This window comes from Netta rufina (genome assembly GCF_964035555.1).
Source record: "Netta rufina genome assembly, chromosome: 7".
Lineage (NCBI taxonomy): Eukaryota > Metazoa > Chordata > Aves > Anseriformes > Anatidae > Netta > Netta rufina.
The window spans coordinates 29,198,946-29,221,161 of record NC_140130.1 but is presented as its reverse complement, the minus strand read 5'-3'; the positions used below and the strand labels follow the sequence as shown (position 1 = coordinate 29,221,161).

At 40.2% G+C, this 22,216-nt stretch overlaps 1 protein-coding gene across 18 annotated transcripts in view; it reads left to right on the top strand.

Moving 5' to 3' along the window:
- The window catches only part of ABLIM1 (actin binding LIM protein 1), a 185,138-nt gene that overhangs the window by 134,126 nt on the left and 28,796 nt on the right, over positions 1–22,216 (top strand). For 10 of the 18 annotated variants that reach the window (XM_084290325.1, XM_084290330.1, XM_084290329.1 and 7 more), the window contains 6 exons: positions 681–768; positions 5,374–5,432; positions 8,136–8,198; positions 11,554–11,601; positions 15,735–15,812; positions 18,211–18,366. In XM_084290325.1, coding sequence (XP_084146451.1) covers positions 681–768; positions 5,374–5,432; positions 8,136–8,198; positions 11,554–11,601; positions 15,735–15,812; positions 18,211–18,366 — 492 coding nt within the window. The remainder of the gene's footprint in view (positions 1–680; positions 769–5,373; positions 5,433–8,135; positions 8,199–11,553; positions 11,602–15,734; positions 15,813–18,210; positions 18,367–22,216) is intronic. The other 8 variants (XM_084290323.1, XM_084290322.1, XM_084290321.1 and 5 more) reach the window with 3 other exon arrangements.

The window sequence follows — 22,216 nt, the reverse complement described above, 5'->3', positions numbered from 1 at the left end:
AGTATTTAGAATCTTTAGGTCAATAGTTCAGGCAGCTCAAGCTGCCTGCACCCATCTAGCTTCTGAAGTCAGGCATTTGTGCTTTAGGTTAATGGTCCCAGAAGTTGCCCATATCAGCAGTGTTGGGAAGGCAGCCAAGGAATGAAATGGCAGGTTGAAAACTGTCATTCATTGTCTAAATTCATCCATAACAATGGAGCAATTGAGAAAATATGTGCTGTCTGCAAAAGGAGGAGGCAGCAGGTTTGCACAGATGTCTAGCTGCAGTGTAACATTCATTGCTTTGGACTGGTAAGTGGAGATTCAAAAAGCTGTCGGGCAAAATCATGGAGAATAGACTGGAGCATAGCCTTTCACCAGGAAGTATTTAAACCACTGATGACTTGAATGGGAAGGTGTGAAGAGGAAAGGCTGTTCTATCTTGTCTTGTTCCTGTAGCTTTTTACCCTGCGTAGTCACTGCTGGCCTCTGTTGAGGACAGGATGCTGGACCTTTGCACCGAGCCAGAATGGCAGGTCTTACATTCCCATAGCTGCTGTCACATCATCAGAGCCATATTATAACAGGCGAACTAGAGGAAAAATGAGAGTGGTCTGTTAGCAGATTAAGTGCTCACAGAGCAGTGTAATTGTGAGCAATGTTTACAGTGCATTGATCCCTCATCTCTCTTTCTTGTTTAGGCAGGTGACAAGCATTATCATCCAAGCTGTGCACGATGCAGCAGGTGCAACCAAATGTTCACGGAAGGAGAAGAAATGTATCTGCAAGGTAAGGACGTCTCTGTTCTAAAACCAGAAAGTCAGGCTTGGTAATTTTTCTGTTACAGACCTCAGCACTTTATTAGCTATCCCTGTGCAGTGTGGACATGGTGGACAGCAGCCATCCTTTCTTCTTTACGGTGCCCTCAAACATTTTTACTAAACTCTTTCACTGTAGTAAATGGCCATGATGATGGCTTTGCAGTGACTCTATACCTGAGTTGAGCCAGATTGTATTTTCAAAAGCTGTGTAACAAGGGTAAAAATTATTAGGCTGCGTCTGAATTTGGCTTCTCACAGATAGCTTAGTGTACAGACTGGTGGATGAGCTATCAGACAACGTGAGAGGATTTCACGTAATTTTCCCCTGAATTCTGTTATTCCGGACCACTCTTCAAACTGTAAAACGCAATGAAAAGCCTTCCAGACACTGCAGTGAGCTTGTTTTGAATCACGTAGATCTCATCCCCCATGCGCATCATTAGATTGTCTCCTCTGCTTCCTAATTATATTTGCTTGCCTTGCCTATTTCCTGTTCATCTGGTCACATGTCTCCTTTAGTCCCATTTATATTTATTTGTCTCTTTCTGAAGTCACTTCTCTCTCATATATTCATTTCCATTTCCTTTTTATTATTAGCGGTCTTGTACTCACTTCCAGGTGCAAAGCATTTTTTTTTCCCCTTAATCTTTTCATGTAAAACAGAATGTGCTTCTTTCTTTGATTGAAAAACATCCTTGAACTGTATTCTGTTGACTTTCCCAGAAGGTAGCACATTAGCTGTTAAGCTACAATTATTTTTTCTGACTTGCTGTAGTATTAATTAATATTGGTAGAAAGACATCTAATATGCATTTGTACATCTAGAAATCAAAGTGAAAAGGTAACTGCGGATCGGGATTTTGTGTATTGTAGTTATGTTAGAAAACTCACTTGATGCACCTGAAAGGCCTGTAAAAGTGTAGGAAAGAAATGATGAAAGTGTGATGGCAGCTATCTCGTGAAAAAATGGAGACAGATTCCTTCTGGAGGAATTCCAAAACAAGATAACATTGTTAAGGAATTCCTTTGAAGCTAATTTGTGTTATTTTACAGTTTGTCCTCCCTTGCAGTCCATTTTTCTCATCTCACTGGCCTTGTAAGACATCATCTTATTCCAGCTGTGCACAGAATTAGATACACAGTTGTGTAGCGGCACTTCATTGCCAGAGCAAGGAGAGGCTGAAAGAGGGCTGGGTAGGAACTACTGCTTTCTGATGGCAAACTGGAAAGCCTAATTTGAAAGCAGCAGTTACAGCATCTTACAAGTGGTAATCTTAGTTTCTTCACATGATAGTATGATAAAGGACAGGCAGAGTTCAAGGTGAGCAGACTAATTCAGAAATTACTTTAATAGCAGCAAGGGATGAACTGATGCAGTTTGCACCAGTTGAGCACAGAATGGAAGTTCATGTGCAGGCTGCAGTATAAACTTGTGCTGATCCCAGTAAGGCAGGAGGTACTTAAACAAGGCTAGATTTTTGTCCAGGCAAAGTTTAGGTGATATGAGACGGGAAGAGATACCTGGCTCCTTGACCTGCTGTCATTCTCTTCTTAGCTACACACACTTCTGTATCTCCTGTCCCATGATGGTGAATTGATGTCCCTCATGCACACTGTGCTTCAGTGGAGGAGCAGCAGCCCAAGTTGCACTGCTTTATTGTATAAGTCTGTTTTCTGACCAAGTAATGCTATTGCTGAGTGTACTCCAGACTGTCCTGACAAAGCTTTCCTTGCTGAATTCAGCATGCTTTTAAGGCTTTAAGGTGACCTGAAAGCCTTTCCTCTGCAGAGCTCCCAGCTGAAATGGATATCCTGACTCCATCCAAATTGTTCCCCCTAGGGTGCAGAATATCAGCCTTCCAAGCATTTCTCTGAAATAAAAACCAGCCAGAACCAATATTACATTACCAATGAAATATATGAAAATAGGAAGTTTCCTTCTCATCTCTAGTTGTTCTCTCTACTAGACATGAAAACTGTGTTGGTACCACTTTGTATAAGTAGAGGAGCCTGGTAGGTTTCTGTTAGTCACTTGCAATAGGAATGTGCAAAAGCAAATCTGCAAAAAGAAAACACAAAACCAGACCCATCATTCTGGGGCTTCCTATGTTAAGGATGGTTTAGGTAGTGCTAGCAGAAGCACTCTGACTTCACCCTGCTCCCTCACAGGGAAATGACAAGGAAGTAGCATCACAAACTTTCTCTTTCCCATGGACTTCCTTAGTAGAATTTTATTATAGGGATCATCCCAGAGGGCTGTTGCTGAGCTAGGATGTTGCTTAGCATTCAGAGGGCTGCTGCTGCTCTTGATTCTCACACAGGCTTTCAGCCTTATTCACTGTGTAATTGAGCTGCTGCTTTTTAGAGCACTGTATTCTGAATCGGCGGTACACGCAAAGCAAAAAGCTGAATAAATGAATGTGTTGGTTGATGTTTGCCAAGTGAGCAAACTTACATTAGGAGTGGGATTAGCCACAATTTGCTGAACTGCTTCTGTTAGGGAAAGGAAGGGCAATGCAGCTTGAGAATTTACACAGTTCCAAACATTTCAAAATAGTGAGACACGTTTGGGTGAATCAAATCTACAAGCTATAGTTCAGGGTCATGAAAAAATATTTGCATTTTACTTCTTGTGCCAGCTTTACCTGATTTGGGTTTTACAATTTCATATTTTTAAAACTTCTTACCATTTTTTGTGAAAGAAAGCTCACAACTGGTAACTAAGTTCCACCGTGAAAATTATATCCAAACCTTCTTGCATTTCTCATTCCCTTCATCAGCTCCAGCATTCTCCTGGGGTGGGTGTTCCTAAAACTGGGCTAGTTTGTGCTAAACGCTGCCTGAAATTTCAGCAATAGCTTTTCCTTTGATGATAGGAACGGTTTAATAGAAAAGAAACTGAGGTACAGAGGAGCAGAGAACATTTTTCTTAGGGTCATGCAGGAAGCTTGTAACTGAACTTGCAAATTCTGAAGCCTTCTGAGTCTTAACTCATCAGCTTTATGGCACGAACTCTCTTCCTCCTGAGGGCTGGGATCTGCCTGATCTCCTAAGCAAATGCACAGGCCATGCTTCTCTCCTGATCTTGCTGGCGCTGTGGGGTCCTGGCTCGGAAGCTGCTGTTTGTTTACAGAGAAGGCTCTCGGTGCGCTTCTCCCTGTTATCTGATCGTCCCCGCCTGCCAAATGCAGTTTCTTCTTCCTTGTCTTAGACTCGAAGCCAAACGTCTCAGGCCCTGATCCAGAATCACAGTGTTCCCTGCAGTCTTCTGATGATGATTATGCTGTGTGCTGCTGGGAAGTGAAATCATTCCTGTTGCTCTTCACTTCTGTACTGAGCCATGTAAGGGCTTGTTAGAATAAAGTGTCCAGGGCCCCTGACCCGTACCTCTCAGTGGCTCTGAGGGTGGGGTGTCCTCTGGCTGCACTTGGGCTAATATTCACCAGCAGGAGACCTGGACTGCCCTTTGTTTGGTTTCTGTGTGGACGGAGTGAAGGTGAAGCTCCCTCCTGCAGGCAGACAAGGCTCAGTATTGGCTTTGCAGTGGCTGGACTGAAGTTTAAATTTGACTGCAGCTGCAGTCAGTGTTACAAATCAGCATTAGCTTCTGCTCCATTTCAGTTTGGCTAAAACCTGCCAGCAGCTTCCCAGCAGTGACCACAGTTCGTGCTCTGTTCCTGAGCACTGAAGTGGAATGGAAGTGCCCCTTGCCCTGAGCACTGCTCAGCCCGTGAGCACAGACGGATATTTACATTTTCACAATGTAAGAGAAAATCCCATGTTTTGGAACACAGACAGTGGAGACCTTGATTTTTTTTTTTTTTAAAGGATGTGAGGCTGGAACGTGCCATGCAGAAATCCAATACAACACATGCCACTGACCTCACAGAGCAAGGAGCAGAAGCGATGTGTGTGCCAGTGACAAGTACAGTACACTTGGATCTCGAGAGAGGCTCCTTCACGTACTGCTTCATGCAAATAGTCATACTGGTTTCTCCAGCTTGGTGCAGGGCACGATACAGCACTGACTGCTGTTATATGATTTTTTTCTAATTTTGCTCCATATATGCTTTTCCTGTTGCATTTTGCATAGTTGCAGGGAAGAGGTGCTATTTTGCAATATTTCAGTAATATTTCACAATAACTGAGCACGGCACCGACTGCTCAAGGAAGTCATCAGACTTTGCTGGTATTGGTGGGCTTGTAACCAGAACTTCCTTTGTATGCATGGTGGGGTACGTAAGGGAAGAGCAGATAAGGTCACTATGGCCCTTACCCTCCATCCTCCCCAGAAGAACCCTTAGTTTTTCAGTTCCTCCAGCTGGTGCTGGCTGCATTTCTTGCTGCTTATGGGGTGTTTGACTTAATTAAGAATGTGTGCTAAGTGCTTTGACAGCTTCCACAAGGGCCTGCTGTAGGTGGGCTGAGGGTTTGGTTTGTTTCACTTGTGTTCCTCTTTCACAGTCTGATGCAGTGAAGGGGTTCTGTTTTCATGACTAAGTTTTCATGACCAGGTTTTCATGATCTGTTTTAATCTGAGTAAGGATTTTTCTTCTTTTTACACCTCCCAAAGGTTCCACTGTCTGGCATCCCGACTGTAAGCAATCCACTAAGACCGAAGAGAAGCTAAGGGTAAGCTGAACTTGTGGCAATAACTCGCTGGATGTTTTGCACACACAGTAACTGGACATTGTATTTGAAAGAGTTGATTGTCCATTTTTGCTTGTTTGCTTATTGCATAGCTGTCACCACGTTGGCAGAATAACTGTGACAGCACTTCAGAGGTACTGGTGTGATTTTTAGGCATCTTCACGTATCTGTTTCAGTGTAGTGATATGAAGATAGAATCATTTACTGACATACAGATGTGACATTGTCTTTAAGACAGTTAATCTTATATCAATTATTTTTAGGGAGAGATTTTTAAGAGGAAAATGTGAACAGAGCTAGTACTACAGGGTATCTTAGTATTTTTGCACATCTGTGTAATTTCTCTCAATAGTTATCCCATTCTGTGCAGTTATTTACGGCATTTAGCTCAGATGGACTCTTCATACAAATAAACCCCAGACTAAAAGGATCCTAATTTGAATGCCAAGAAGAGTTGCAGTTATCCTTGGGGTCACTTCAACATATCCCTACATGGTTTCTGGATTAATCAAATTGATGGGAATAACATTGCACTGATAAACATTATAGCCTGGATTTTTGCATGTAATTTTAATGTTAAGCCTATATTCACTAATTTGCCTCCTGGACAATTTACTGTCTTTGATGTCTCAGTAGTTTCTTTGAACTTGGTTAATTTTTCTGAATATAAATATTAGAGACTTCATGTGAATAAAATGGCTAGAAGGTCTACCAGACAAGGAAAATGAGATGCACTGGCACGAAGGTTATCCTGTGGGTTTTGTTCTATGTGTGGGTCATTCACAGGAAACCCAGGCCTTCAGAATTTATTTAGATGCGCTGTTCTGCAAATTTACTATGAACGTAGGTAGCATACTGATAACTTTTTCTTGAGCAGAGTTCACATCTGCATGGGCTGTACTGATAATACAGAAGGAGAATTGGCCATAGATGACCAGGTATTTAATATGCCTGTGAAATTTCCTTCATAAAGTTCTCTGGATTTTGTACTCAGTCCTCCCAGCTGCAAGGAGGTGGGCCTGATGCCGCCTTGGAAACTTAGGAAGTCAGTAAGCTCCCTGGCTGTTCTCAGAAGTCTGTCCTGGCCTTTGGTTTCCAGCATGTAGCATTATGTCACTTGCATAAATGTTGTTCTCAGTGACCCTCTTATCATAGCGTAAACCAGCTGTAACTTTACCACGTAAGAGACAGAATTACCTCCAGAGTAGGCGTGGGGCTGTTGCATCACCCAAGGAGCAGACAGATTGTTTATGCCAGCGCTCAGTAATTAGAAGGTAAAGAGAGAACTCCAAAGAATTAGATTGCTCCCTTATTAATGTTAACTAATTACCGCAGTACTTTTTATGCTGCTCTGGATTTTCTTCCTCATTTAACAATTTGAATGTAAGACAGGGCTTTGGACCTGCTTAAGTGTCAGAATGCTTATGCTTAGCAGTGAATGGCTGGGGTACAATACGTCCCTTTCACTTGGACCCAAAAGCCTTATCAAAGCATTCCTGACTACACTGCTGCCCTTATGAACCTTCTCCAAGCTGGCCTTATAACTCTGTTGGTTTATTTCCATTCCCCATGGAAATTGTAAAGTCCTCTTCAAGTATCTTCTCCTTTTTTCCATTACACATTCAAGCATGTGAATCTTCTTCCTCTTCAGCTGATTTTAATTGAAGTGAATGAAGTAAATAAATTCATCCACCTGCAAGACTTTGCATAAGTGAGTGCTTGCAGGAAATTTAAGACAAATGAAGTGAGAGAATGCTTATTAAGGGAACATGAGAAATGTTATGGCAAAGCTATCCAAGGCCACCTTATTCCTGGAGATCTTCCATGCAGAGGTTTCAGATGTCTTAAAAGGGTATCAGGAAATGCAATATACTGAAGATAGCTGGAGAGAGAGAGGATTTTTAGCTTCAGCTTTACATCACAGGTAGTCTGTATGCATTCTGCAAATATCAGACACCTTATTTTAAAATCAGTTTGAGTTCACTTGCTCACTTGAGTTCATTTAGATGACTTTGCCACATGTTTCATTCAGCAGACTCAAATGAAGGCAGTAGCAAAAAGGGAGGTACAGAAACATATTAAACAACTGGCAGAACTATGTGCTATTTGAACATGTCACCACTAAATTATGAACTGTGGTTTGATTCACTGTCGATTTCTTGGTTGCATAGACTTCAACCTGATAAGAGAATCAGAATCTGGTTTGTGAGTTGCCAAATATGAGATAAAACCACTTGCAGGGTCGGGCCTGGATTTATTGGTGGTTCTGCAAAAAGTTAGTGACATGGCCTCTCTGCTGAGTTTCCTTTCCCAGTAGAGCAAAACAAAACAAAATGCCCTTTTATCGTGGAAGTCACTTCAGAAGTATTCAGCAAGTTCTGAATTGTGATATAAACTAATCAGCACTTTAGCTGCTTGGTATTTCAGTTGGAGCTCATGAAAATGGTTAAGGTCTTCCTCCTGTTTTTATTTGTAGAGGATTGTAAAGACAAAACACAGTAAAGCAGTCCTGTGTATGTAACAAGAGTATAAATTGCTTATTTTTGTTGTTGTTGTTTATTTTGTTTTTAACAACTGTCTGGTGGTTTGTGATTCTACAGGAACCAATAAGTAACATAAATCCTACGGGCTGGGGAAACTATTTTCCTTTTCACTCTTCTTTTTCCCTTTTCTGTTTCATGACAGCATTCCTCATCTGAGTTCTTTTACCCAAAGAGTCTGGTTCTGCGCAGACCACGCTCTGCAGAGGTTTGCTGTTGTGTTTTCAGTGTTGATAACAATCTTCTTTACTGAGAAGATTCTTGGTTATTGTCATTTGCTGTGCTTGCTACTACTTCTGCCACATAGCTTTCCTGCTATCACTTGCCACCCTGGGCACTGATTCTGTATTTTGCATCATGTAGTCCAGTGTTTGTTAATTCTCACATTTTCATTTTTTTTAATGAAATGCTTAATTTATTTTTTTTAGATTAATTTGAGCTTTTGGGGGTTGCAGTATTTTTCTTCCAGTGCCATTGAAAGTTTTTCTTCTGAAGGAAAAAATTAAGAGTGCAAATATGAAGCAAATGAAAATGGTAAAAAAGTGTCTGACTTTGAAGGGAAGAAGTCAGGTTTCCATGAACAATGGTTTATGTTTTTTAGAGGGAAAAATGCTATCAGTTATATCATTTTTGTTTTTATAATTATTAACCAAATACAGATGAAAACTTCAGTTGAGAAAATATTTACAAAATGCTGGGTTTGGGCATGTCCTGAGCACTGCCCCAGAGCGTTTGGCCTCTCCATAATCAGCAGCACATCCATGTTGGCGTTAGGAGGTTGTCCCTCCTTGATTCTTCTGCTTTCAGACTTCCTTGAGTTTGGTGTGCACCTGAGACCACCACCTACTTCCATTTCTCATTCAGAGCATTGCTTCTTTGTTGGTTGTATCTGCTGTCTGGTTGTATAGCTTTCACCCAATGATGAAGTAAAAATGTGCTGATAAGGACTTAGTACAGGCTAGCAGTAGGCAGACAGGCTGATAGATTCCCTGCCACTGGACTTTCACTGTCTGCTCACACAGCCTTCACATCTCTCATTGCACAGTTGTATCATCAGCCAGGGCAGGATATTTGTGTTAGATGCAGTCTGCAGGGCAGCGTTACGTGGCTGAACACAGCGCTGGGATTCAATGGCAGTCACTGCCAGGCCTGTGCCCTTTGTCCTGCAAAGGACTTCACGTAGTTCACTTGGATGTTGCAATGTATTAACCCCTCTTGAATGTTGCTCTCTCTTATCTACAGAATATATATCAAGAAAATAAAGCTACAAAGTTATGTTATTACTGCTCCTAAGGAGGACATTGTCTCTGCACTTTTAGGCTTTATGGGATCTGATATTGGAGAGTAAGGAAAGCAGTCTGGGGGACTGTTTCACTCATCTTTTAGGCCAGTGTAGTGGCTTCTTGCAGTCAGTTTAGCATGCAGGAGTCTGAGTTTCCAATGTTGAAACCCAGGAGCCTTAGGATTGAAAAATGAATCCTGTCCAGTCTATTAGAAAAACATGCACAGAAAAATAGGAGTGGTCCGTGCCAAAATCAAGGTATGTTCTTGTTGTTGCTTTGCAGACTGTATAGGATACAAGTAGCTTAGGGTCAGATAATATCCTCTTGGGTAAGTTTAGTCAGTGTTTAATACTGCTTGGATTTACAGGCTAATTATACAAAGTGTAATTCAAGGCAGACTTTGGCTTTAAGTGCTCTTCTGCAGAGTAGACACAAAGATGCTATCACTGCTGTTGCTGTAAAGACAGGCCAAAGTCTTTAATCTACATGAAAATTATAGTTTTTAACTTTACCAGAGCACGCTTGATGCAAACGCCTTTTGCACATAGTAAGCCAGAGCGTGCTTGTTTTGTAAATAATATCTGCAGCTTTTTCCAGACCATGGTGGTTCAGTCTTGTTGATGTTTCTTGTTTCTCTGAAGTATGCACCTGTTGATGGAGGTGCATGCTTCAGAGATCCTGTAGGTCCCTGGATACTGACTTCAGAGGTCTGAGACATTGTGACTCAGCTGAGTACCGAACAGCTAGTGGGAAACGGGTCACAAAAGCTTAGCCAGAAGCAGAAATACCTGACAGTCTCTTAGATCTATGAACAAACTTTGGTACTGAAGTTAGAAGATGTTTTGAGCCTCAGATGAACCTGCTGCCTATGAGTTCCATTTTGTGTGTGTGTTTTGTTGCTAATATGGTAGCAGATTACAGGCAAGACAGAAGGTGCATGCCTACTGCAGCTCTTCATCACGATAACCCTGCTGAAAGCTGTTTGGATGGTGTACATAATTTGGAGAACACAATCCTTGGTGTGTGATTCAAACAGAACTTTACTCCGAGCACTTTAAATGCCACTTTGATGCAATGATCACACATCAGGCTTCAACACCACCATCTACGACATCCCAACAAAAGTACTGAGCTGCCAGACTTGAGTACTGGAGCTTCCACTGAAATCAGTGGAAGTTAGAAGTTAGGCATTTCACTAGGAGCTAGATGTCAAGGGCAGTGCAAGAAAGAAAGCAAAACAGTATAAAGGAACATAAAAGAAATATAAATCACCTCTGAAGTAATTGCTAATCATTTGCCATGGGCAGCTGTCTGTGGACTGAGACCCATGTTTACTGGGGTTAAATGTTTGCTAAATATAAGAAGGAACCCAGCAAGTTGGAATAACTAAATTGTAGGGGAAAATTTCTTAAGTTAAAAGGTGACTGTAGTGTTGTTAAAATGATGCTTGCTACCTACCAGCAAAAAAAAAAAAAAAAAAAAAAAAAAGTTATTCAAGAATTTTTGAGGAAATAAACCAAATATTGTGAATTCTGTAAGAACTTGACCATTGAATTCAGTACGTTCTGGACTTTCCACTTCATTTTTTTTTTCTGCTTTCCACTCACCTTACTGTTGGTGAAGACTACATTTGCATGAGTAGTCTTGTAAAAGATCTTACATATGGTAGCAGCGTGCCTTCAACGACTGTGCTGAAAATTCCTTCTCCTTTCTGGCCTTTTTGTCTAGAAAAGGGAGAAAAAAATGTTGTAACCTATTAATATGTGTCTGTGTGACTTTGAACTAAACCTTTTCACTAGCTCTGTCCTGATGCACATATATTGTAGATTTTTAAGAAAGAGAAATACTGAAGTACTGCGTGCATTTGAAGGTAACGCACTTGTAAAGAGAAGGACACAGTTCAACTGGCAGACAGGCACAATGAATGCTGTAGCACTGAGGTGCGTTATTGGTCTTGTACACTGCCACTGAAAATTACTGAAATCCATGGGAAACCTGTTTCCAGTGAACCCTGGTTCCAAGACCTAAAAAAAATTCTATCCTCTGTAAAGCCTTGCAGTTGCTGAAGCAGGTACTTCCAGTAGCAAGTATTGTACTGGGTCTGCCAAATTCTTTGCTATTGCAAAGTTGTGGCTGCTGAGTAGAATAAATTACACCCTAATCTTCTTTTTAGCTTATTTATAAATACGCTTCACTTACAGTAGCTTCTGAGGTTTAGAGAATTTGCTTAAACTGTCATGTTCAATGTTATTAAGTGAAAACATATTCATTCTTCTGCAGCTATTATCACCGCCTTGCATAATGAACTCTATCAAAAAACTAAGGCAGGTACTGTAAACAACGCTGACGATGCCTTTGTTAAACAATAGTGCATCTGTTTGGCCAGATGTTCTTGGGATCAGTTTTGATCTGGTTGCCTGCACTTGTAAGTTACTGTAGAGCATGTTTTTGAACATCTGCACTTCAAAAAGCCACAGCCACCACATTACAGCAGTATCTGGATGATGTGAATGGCTCTAGTGTGGATGTTTTTCTTAAAAGAAGTTATGTATTTAGATGATGTGCCATGCATGATGACATGACAAGCTGGGGTAAATGCAGATGAACATGTTAAGCTTTGTAATCTAATAATAAAATAATGAGTTAATTAACTTGGGGCATATGCATGGGTAGTATGATAACTGAGCATTAAAATTCACAATGAACCTAACAGGATGAGCATCAAGAGCATGACAGTTGGTATTACCTCTGCCAGTCGGCAAATGAAGTTGGTAAAGAACTTTTGCATTGAGGACAAATGCATGAAATGAAGATCAAAAACATAAAAATGTCTGTGATAAAGTGGGAAATACGGAAAAGTCTTACATATATTTCAGCTACTTTGTGATTTGGTTCTCTCCCTGACCTGTTTTAATGATATGTATGAGCTTCTATTGTTTGTTTTTTTCATATGCATTCACAAACTTCCTATATGTGGTACAGACATCCCATATTAATATATTTACCAGTGTTATGTCTATTTGGGTGGAGGAGGAAAGAAAAAAGAAACACCTTTTCTACAGTCAAAAAATGTGGAGAATGACCATGCCACAAGAAAAAAATAGTTGTAGTTCTTAACAAAGATTTGATTTAAATTTCTCTGAAAAAAGTGGCATTATGAAAAGCTCTATTTGAATCCTTAAAGAACAAGCATGGTTATGCATAGAATATTCCAGACCCGTTTGCAGAAGTAAGACAGCTTAACTTTGTTGCTGGGAGTATAGAACAAGTGTCACAGGTTTGTTGTGATGGAATGAAATACCACTAGAGGAATGCATTCATATTAAAGGAGGTTTCCTCTCATTTCCTTATCTGTATGTGTTCAAAAATGCTCATGTGATATCTCCAGTGAAGGTCAGGGTTTGCCACTGGTCCAGTTTTAACTTGTGCTCTGATCCAGCTCTTCTCTAGGATGGGATTTACACCGGTTACATCAGAAGAGAATTCATCATCGATTGTTTCTCCTGCCACCTGTTTAAGTAGTAAAGTAGTGCTACAGAGGCAGGGTTTCTCAACTGGTAATGAAAACATAATGTACAATGTAATAGAAGCCATACCCAGTCACAGTTTTTCAATCAGGAGTTATTATAGGCCTATAGGTTGCTATAGTTGTATAATAGCCTAAAACTACCCAAGACGAACAGTTTATATGAAGGGATCTTCAGTGTAGGTTTCTTAAGGCAAAGAGCAGAAATGTTCTTAAATGCAGAGCAGTTGTCTTTAGGGGAAGGTGCAAATCTGTGAAGGATTCCAGACCATATGGGAAACAGCAGAATCTACAGAGAATAGCCATCTGCAATGGAAACAGCCTGTGTAATTCAAAACAAGTAGGGCAAAGTGAGGCAGCAAGAGTGAAAGTAGATGCAGAAGTCCTCTTCCGTGCGCTCTGTTCAAGGGTATGTTGTAAAATCAGTCAAGATGCAGGACTGGGAGCTGATGGAGGAAGCGCAGAGTAGAAGGTCTGCTTGCATTCAGCTGCTCAGCAGATAACCCAATGTGCTCAGGTAGGGTGGCATCCTGCCTGGGGAACGTGGAATTCCTGAGACACTCCACGTCAAATTGGAGTACACAGGAAATGTTACAGAAAATAAAAAACTGGTTTTAGAGAGTGTCGTATCTGGCTCATGGCCATGTTAATGGGATAGTAAAGAGGAACTTGGAGCAGCAGCACGGAGAGGAAATGAAGAACAGGTGCTATGGCTTGCCAGTCCATCTGACAACTGCTCCTGTACTCCTGAATTAAGAGCAGATAAGAGAATTGTTAGCAGGGCATTGCTGAAACTGTCATCTTAGGGTATCTGACTGTATTCAATAAACTCACTGAAGTGATAAGCACAAGGGAATTTTTCTTTGCTGAAGAAGATTTTAGCAGTTACACTAAGAGGTGGGACTTAGAGTTGAAGCAAGGGCTGAAAAAATCTGATTTTCTAAAGAGATTACAAAGAACCAGAGGGAAAAGCAACCCAGAAGACGCGCCAGTTTAGAAGAAGTCATAACTGGCTCTCATGCTTGTTTTCCTGCAAGAGGGAAAATTAATCAGACAAAACTCTTAAAGCATGTCTGCCAAAAGTGAAAGGTAACAGAGACGCCCCTAACAGTACCTCAATTGCTTAATGGTGTTCCCTGTGTTGTAATGAAAACAGTGGTTTTCCATAGCAACTGCAGCAGCACGTTACATGTGTCTTCACTCAGTGGCGTGAAGTGGCGAAATGAAAAGGGGATGAAGTGTTTCTCAGCAATAGCCAGCTTTAGTCTTGTAACGTTTCCATCAAACAAGTGTGTGTGTGTGGGGGGGGCGGACTGTTTTGTTTTGTTTTTCCTTCGATTTCATCATGGAAGGAACTAAGAGACAGCTGAGAAATTTCTGTGCTCCCTTTTGGGACATAGGAATTTGCAGCTACAGAGGGAAAAAGAGAGGAACATGGAGAGGTCTGGCTGAGAAGGCATTCTCAGATGTATTCCTGAGGGGATTGGTGACGATGTCATTCCATAGCCACATCTGCTCTGATCTGGATCTTCACGTTTTTTGGTGGAATGTGTTCAAAGCCCTTTATTCCTTCGACCCTCCCTGCATATGGTGATTTCATTTCCACAGAGGGAGTCAGAGAACTCCTGCTGTATGATCCCCAACTAGTCTTCAGCACTTTTATAAGGATGGTTCCAGTAGCTCTTCTGGCTATGAAATTAAAGGTAGAAAGAGTCTGAGAGTGTTTCAAGGATGAGAAATGTCCAGTAGCCTTGCTCACTCCAAATATTTCCTAAGAAAAATCAGTGAACCAAGCTGTTTAGCCTTGTTTCTCATCAGTATGTGACTGGAAGTTCCCTTAGTACATTTTCACAAACAGACGAGAGATAAGGACTGCTTAAGAAGGCTTAATTTCTGGTGACTTTGAAATAACCTACTGCACTAGTGTTCTCAGAGTCATCTGCTGATGCATTACTTTATGATTGGAGTTAGTTCTTCACAGTCAATTAAGGAACAAAAATGGCTTCTCAAGTGGAAGTGGGATCTTTGATTACCTTTGTCTGCTGCATGTATGCTATATTTAAGTTATTGCCCCAATAACCTGAGTGACTTTTGATCAAATAAATGGTTTTCACATTTGTCAGGTTTTCAGGATCCCCACATCTCAATGCCAAGTTATTTTGTCTCCTCTCACGAAACTTCCCGTAGGGAATCAGTGTCTGTTCAGTACTAGTGTACTGTTAGATACTTGCTAGATGTGTGACAGCACTCACTCTGCAGGGGTGCAGCTGTTCTCCTGAATTTTGGTTTGCAGGACGTTGTCACTAAACATCAGTTTTGCAGTGTTGGGGAATCATGAAATTTCAACCAACAGTTTAGCTTTCAGGTTGCATCTAAGTTGTGTTGCAGATGCAGGGAACAGCTCCAAGCCAAGGATTTCTGGTCTTTCTACTGAGAAGGGCCGAATTCAATTTCATATTCATAATGGAAATCCAGTGACTGAACATCTGGAAAGCAATGACGTGTGCTGTGCTTCTCTCAACAATTTTGGCTGCTGAACCAATGGCTGCTTATAATCTCCAGCTGTTTGTGAACTAACATTTTGATAAAGTGACCAGCAGGACTATCCTGAACTGTATGTTATATGGCTCCTTGCAGTGTCTCTGGCAGGTGTCGTTTGGTTTTCTTCATTATTGTTGTCAGTATTTTACACTGTATGATTTAGAAAACCTCATTCCTCTCTCACAACACTCCTTCCCCTGAAAAAAAAAAAAAAAGCCCACACCTGCCTCATAAGATTGAAATATGCCAGAATGCTTGCATTTGTCTTGACTTTTTTTTTTTTTCCCAAAAATGCAGTTAATTTCAAGATGTGTGCAGATTTCTTCACTTAAAACCAAAGTTACCAATGTTAATTGCTTCCGTTGCCTCTGAAAAGTTCCTGTTTGTTTTTCAGCCTACGAGAACATCATCAGAAAGTATTTATTCCAGACCAGGTTCCAGTATACCTGGCTCACCAGGCCACACTATCTATGTAAGTATTTCTCCTGATGAATGAGCTGCTTGAATACGAAATACTTCATGCTCAAATAAATCATATCTATACTGATGCTAATGCCTTCATTTCAGTGATTAAATTGTTAAAATTCTCAGCACCATTACAGGGATAGTTTATATCACAACAGGCTTTTTCCAGGCCACATAAAGATTCAGTAAATCTCCTGAAGCCACTTGGTGATGTGAAGATGGACAGAAGGCAGGCAGGTCAGCTGCCTGACCAGATCTTAGAAACTGCAGTTGGAAATACATTCACAGAAAGTTTGCTCAAAATTTTCAAAGGATTTTTTTTTTCTCCTCTTCTAATACCAATTTTAGTATTTAGCACAATACTTCAGTATTGTCAGTGCCCTTTTTTTCTTGGCAGAGGAGTTTCCAGGGTCAGAAGAAGTCATCTAGTAGTTCGGATCTAAGGAGGCAGAGTATGAAATCAGCTGTGCATGGATGAATAACAGAACAGCTCAACCTTCTCTGACTTGCTGTATTTCAATGCATATAACCTACACTTCCAAGAACTTGCATGCATTCAAGAGTCCGTATGGCCTTTGTCCTCATGTAAAACATGCTTCAGACAACCTGCACAACTCTCCAAGGGAGAACTGGAAGATAACAGCTAAGGAAGAAAATGACAGGAAGGCAAGTTAGTGAGAGAGTCCATTATGAGGGGATCAAAGACAAAGGTTATGTTTGGAAGAAGCAGCAGACACAGAGGGCAGACTTTCTTTTCTGTTACCTGCACTTAATACTGAATCACTCATTTTGTAGATAACCTTAAGATTATATAGGTGAAAATGTAAGGCATACAGATTTGTTACATGTATTATAACGCAGAAAAATTACAGATCTCCAGTCCTAAGCTTGAGATAAGTGCTAGTTCTTCAGTGCATTTCAGCAACAACCTAAAAACAGCTAGTATGTCAGAAGTGTTCACGCTGCAGCTGTCAAACCACAAAGCATGTCCCAGAGAACTGCCATCCTTTCTGGTAACATCACCTGGATAAGTTCATGAAGCTTCACCTACTGCTGAACAACATAGTCTATAGGGCAACATCTGGAGTCTATGAAAGTATCTATAGTAATTTACGTGGGATTAAAAATATCCAGACCTATTTGCAGCTCATTAACAAACTGTGGTAAAAACATTACACATTAGTATAATTACCTATTTACCTAGGGTTAAATTGGTTTATGGTACTTCATTATACCTGGTGAGTGAAAACTGAACAGATTTGAGGCTGTTTTTAGAAAGTGGATTTCCTAACTATTTCAAGCCGTGCTTCTCAATAAGAAGTTATTTTGTATTGTATCTAATTTATGGCATTATTTAAGACTCACCAAGACCAGTGGTTGTTAGAAAAGCTCAGGAAGGTAAATTCACTTAAATCTGAAGACATTATGTGCTAGTACTCAAGCAGAACAGAACTGAATGTGAGTAGAAACAGATCAGCCTTGTTTTCATGTGCAGCCTACTATGAATAACTAAAATACCTAGTAGAAAAGGTGAAAAGCAAATTGAATATTCCCTAGTAGCTTTAAAAATCAAGTTTACTTCAGTAATGTAGTTAAGAATGTATGATGATCTTTTTTTTAAACAAGTCTTCTCTTAATTAAGAGAAGATATTAGCTCCCTAAACAATACGTAAGACCTCTTTCTAGCTCCTTCTGATGGGTACAACTGTCTTTTTAGAAATTATTTCCTACTCCCAGTTTCCAACTAGTCAAGATCTCCTCCCAGATATAGTGACAAAATAGTCAGTGTTAGTACTACATAGTATCCTGTTAGTAAGCAAAAAATGCTTTAGTTAGAAGTTTGTGCATAGGTTAAGTGATGAATGCAATATAATAATTTCGGTTGGGAGCTTGATGCCTAGTCCTGACAACTAGTCCTGCTTGCCTTTTTATTTCCTTGTAATGAGTTGTATTTCCTCTTGTGTGCAGATTTATAGGTTGGCGTTCTGTCTGTGGTCTCCTGCATGGAATCCTCTCACAATCTCTGTGATCTGCAATCTAAATTGATATTATCGCACGTTTTACAGATGGGAAAATAAGAGCAGAGGTGAAATGACTTGCCTCAGGCCACAAAATGAGTCTTTTATGGAGCTGAAGTTTCCAGCTCAGTGCTGTTGATAAGCAACTTTTGTATGACATCTGTATATGCAATGTTCTTTCTTTCCTAAGCTCAGAAAACACTGCGTGCTTTTAGTGGGAGGCCCACTTGGAGAAGAAACAGAAGCAGCCACTTTGTGTGTAGAGTGCCAAAAAGGGTTTTCCATAGCAACAGTGTGATAACAAATACACAAAATCATAAATTGTGTAAAATAGAAATTACCAGTGCATTTGTGTAAGTTAATTTATGTTCTGTCTTTGACCTTCAGGCAAAAGTAGACAATGAGATCCTTGATTACAAGGATTTAGCAGCCATTCCCAAAGTCAAGGCCATTTATGACATTGAACGTCCAGACCTAATTACTTATGAGCCATTCTACACTTCCGCCTACGAGGACAGACAGGAGAGACAGAGTCTTGGAGAGGTAATGAACCAACAAGCAACCAATTCTGCTATAAGCTTTACTCAAAGCCTGCTATGCTTCTATCCTCTTTTGAAATAATTTCTAATTGACACTCTTTAGAATTGTTGCTGCTGCTGTTCAAAGTGCTTTTTGTGTTTGATCTGGGCTTAACGGGGACAGTGATGATGATGTGTTATGTGGGGAAGCTACACAGTTAAACACACAGGTCCACTTCTTGCCTGCATTAACGCTAGCTGCTGACAGAGGAACAGGGAGCAGGTTGCAGGCTGTTTGTGTGTGTCTCTGCTCATAATTCACATGCATATTTTAGCTTTTGGGTACAGCAAAATCCAGACCACAAGGCAAAAGCCAGCTTGGTGTTGTGCTCTGTACCAGGCACGCTGCTGTAGAGCACCAGTGCTCACAAGAGAATATGAGGAATACCATAATGTTCTGTGGCAGTAACAGGATTAAGAGCAGCAGAATGCTTTCTCTCTTGCATGCCAAAGGGAAATATATTTCCAGAGCACTTTGCCAGACATACATACAGGATAAAATTTGAAATAGGTCAGGATGAAGTGCTCTTCCACCTGGAAAAGCAGGTTAGTTGCAGTATGGAAATAGCTGCCTCACATTGTAAACTCCTGACATTCAGTAGATTCTTTTATCCTGCAACAAGAGAAACAATCATCTCATTTATTTTATTAATTTTGTATTTAAAGATATCTTTCAGGTTGTATGGTCCCTCAGTTTTCTCAGCTGAACTTCTATAGCTGCCACCACTGCTAACATGGTTCAAATGCAGATCATGAAGCAGGTTTTGTCAGGTATTACCAGTTGACTGTAAACCTAGTTTCCAGAATGCAAATCTAATGGGTGTGGAAATAAACTTCTTCGCAATCTCAGTGAATTTAGCTGACAGTAACTGAATTAAGTATGAAGATATGCTGAGGAAAAAGGAAGTACAGTAGAGCATTCAGGCACAGATGGTATGAAGTGACTAAGATGATCTCTCTTAGCAAAGCATTCTTCTCACGAATAGATTGGTTTTCTCTGCTTTTGTACTTTATTTATTGATATTTCATAGGGCTAATCTTAAATTATGAGCTATATTATAAGTTAACATGAGGAAATTCAGGAGACTGTTATCTCAGGAATACCATAGGTGATTAATAGGTCAGAATATTACAGAATTTCTGCCCTCAGATTCAGGCTGGCAGCGAATCCAGCTGACGTATGATTCATAACTCCTGTGAGATGCATTGGTGATCTCTGACCAGTTCCAACAGATCTGAGCCATTCCACAGAACCATCTACAAACACAAATCTCTTGTTAGTCACAGAGGAAGAACTGATTTCGCCCAGTTTTGTTAATCCTTAAGGGGATGCTGCTCACTGATAAAGGCATATGTCTGCCATTATGCTTGTTCCGGGAATAAGCAAAAGCCTTTGGGGTTTTCTTACCCTGTGTTATCACCAGCATTAAATCCAATTAATTTCTTGTGACTACAGAAATTTGTTCCCGATACAAAGTGGTTCTCACCATCTTTTCAATAGATCTGGGTTTTCTACCCAATGCTACTGGTGACTACTGTGACCTTGGGCAATTCACCTCGCCTCTCTGTGCCTGTTTCTCCTCCCTTCCCTTTCCCTTATGAAAGCATAAGCCCATCAGGGGTGGAGTGATCTCTTACTTTGTGTTTGTGTTGGTGTATATGAGTGACACTTAATCTTCAAATATCAGTTACCATCATCCTTAAAAAGCAAAGGAGGTGACACGTTTAGTCATGGCAGGGATTTACAGACTGAGTAATTTAGCCTGCATTATTTTTGTAAAGTGTTTACATGTGGTGGGGTTAAATAAAAGGTGAGCCTGACCTTAAGCTTGCACCCTAGAGATGCTCTTTACATAAATTAAAAGAAATATATATATAAAAAAATCAAACTCAGGTAAGAAAGATGTGCGTGTGTATACAAGGCAGGTGTCTAAGAGCAACCAAAAGTAACCCAGTAGTGGAGATAATCCTTAAATTACAGGGAATAAACTACAAGAAAATTGTATACTTCAGCTACAGAAAGTGTGAAGAAACAGCATGAGACATTATTCTTCATTGCAATGGAAGAGAAATGCATGGAAAAGTTTCTCACCGATAATCTGTGGTGTTCAGTTAAATCACAATTTTGTTTTTTTCTATAAACCTGTGACGAAAAACGCTTTCACATAGCACCATCTAGCGGGAACTGGATATTTTAGTTAAAGATACTGGATGCTTGAGTTACAGATCCTCCAGCAGCAAGAAGGCCGTGAAGAGGAGGTTTAGTTTCTCAGACAAAACAGATGAGAAATGAGCCTGCTAGTGCTCTGTGGCTGTCTGAAGATGGTTGCCTGAAATCAGTACTTTTATTTATTTATTTATTTATTTATTGCTACTGAGACTGACCCTTAATGCAATGATAAAATTTCTAGAAAGTCAAAGTTGCTCAGGTTCTTCAGGCCTTTAACTTCTGCCATGCTAGCAGCAACCTGATTCACACAGGAATCAAATCTTTCATCATCTCTGACTTGTGCTGCATAAATATTGAGAGAAGCAATGTTACCCTGCGTGTTCTCTGGTTTTAGTTTTCTGTCAGCTGAGAGCAATGACTCTGTGTAGCAGCTTTCAGTAAATAAACTGCTGTAAAATGAGAAAACTGCTTTTTTCTAATGTGATAGATGCTTCAAAATGGAGCAGGCATCATACCTGGTAGTTCATTAAAAAGGAAATTAAAATGAGATCAGAACAAAGTGCTGGAAGTTACATTGTAAAATTACACCTGTAAAGATGGCCAAAATGTTGCACGCCAGAATTTCCCAAAAATCAGTGATCTACATGACTGCAGGCATCAGAGCAGCCCTGTAGATCTCAAAGTGACAGAAGACTGAGCCTGCTGTGGGGAGTTTTGCTGTAAACTTGTTCACTACAGCTCTACCAAAGTTTGTTGATGTTGTTTTTAAAATCTGGAAGATATAATTTTGTGTTTCCACTGGCTTACTATTCTGGAACTTTGTCTTCACAGTCTACTGCAGAGCGTATTTTGAACTGACTAGTGTAAAGACTTGTGCAACAGAACAGATTTTAAAAGACTTCATAAGCCCTGAAGAAACATGACTCAGAATTTAAAATACAGCAGTTCACCTATGCGTGATGAAACAATGAGTTGGCTGCAGAGGGTGGTTCCATTTCCCAAAAAGCAATGAGGTGATGTTAGATAGTGATGAGTGGAAATACCTGAAATGTTGGTCATGGAATCAGCAAGTCACTTTCTGGGTTGCCTTCCCAGTCTTAGATTCCTGTGACAACCATTTACATTGCCTGAGCAAGTAGGCAACCTCAACAGATTATGGAAATTTGGTTATTTGCAATAATCACCAGTGTTAACAGCTCTGTGAGAGTTAATGGTCTCACACTGCAAAATGTAGAGGTGAATTTCTGATTATTACCTGAAATTGAGCATACATTTTACACTAAATATTGTTGTGCATTATTGTAATAGTTAAACCAGAATCAGCAGTTTTGGTGCTGAGACATTGTCTTAACGGCTATGTCATCCTATAACAACTGTGGTCATATTTAAAAGCATAAACTCTTGCCATGTTTGCTATGGCAATTAAGTAATATGGAAACTTAATGCATAAAAGAATAAATATTTTAAATCCTGATCTTCCAGTTTCAAATTGTCTTGTGATAAAAGACACATAACTGGTAATCATACATGGCCTTTATTCCTGTTTATACCACCAATTTATGCATGATCTTATGCTTCATTTCTAAAGGTATGTCTTGCCTCAGTTTCCCTATCTACGTAATAGAAACTCTTCATAACTATTGTG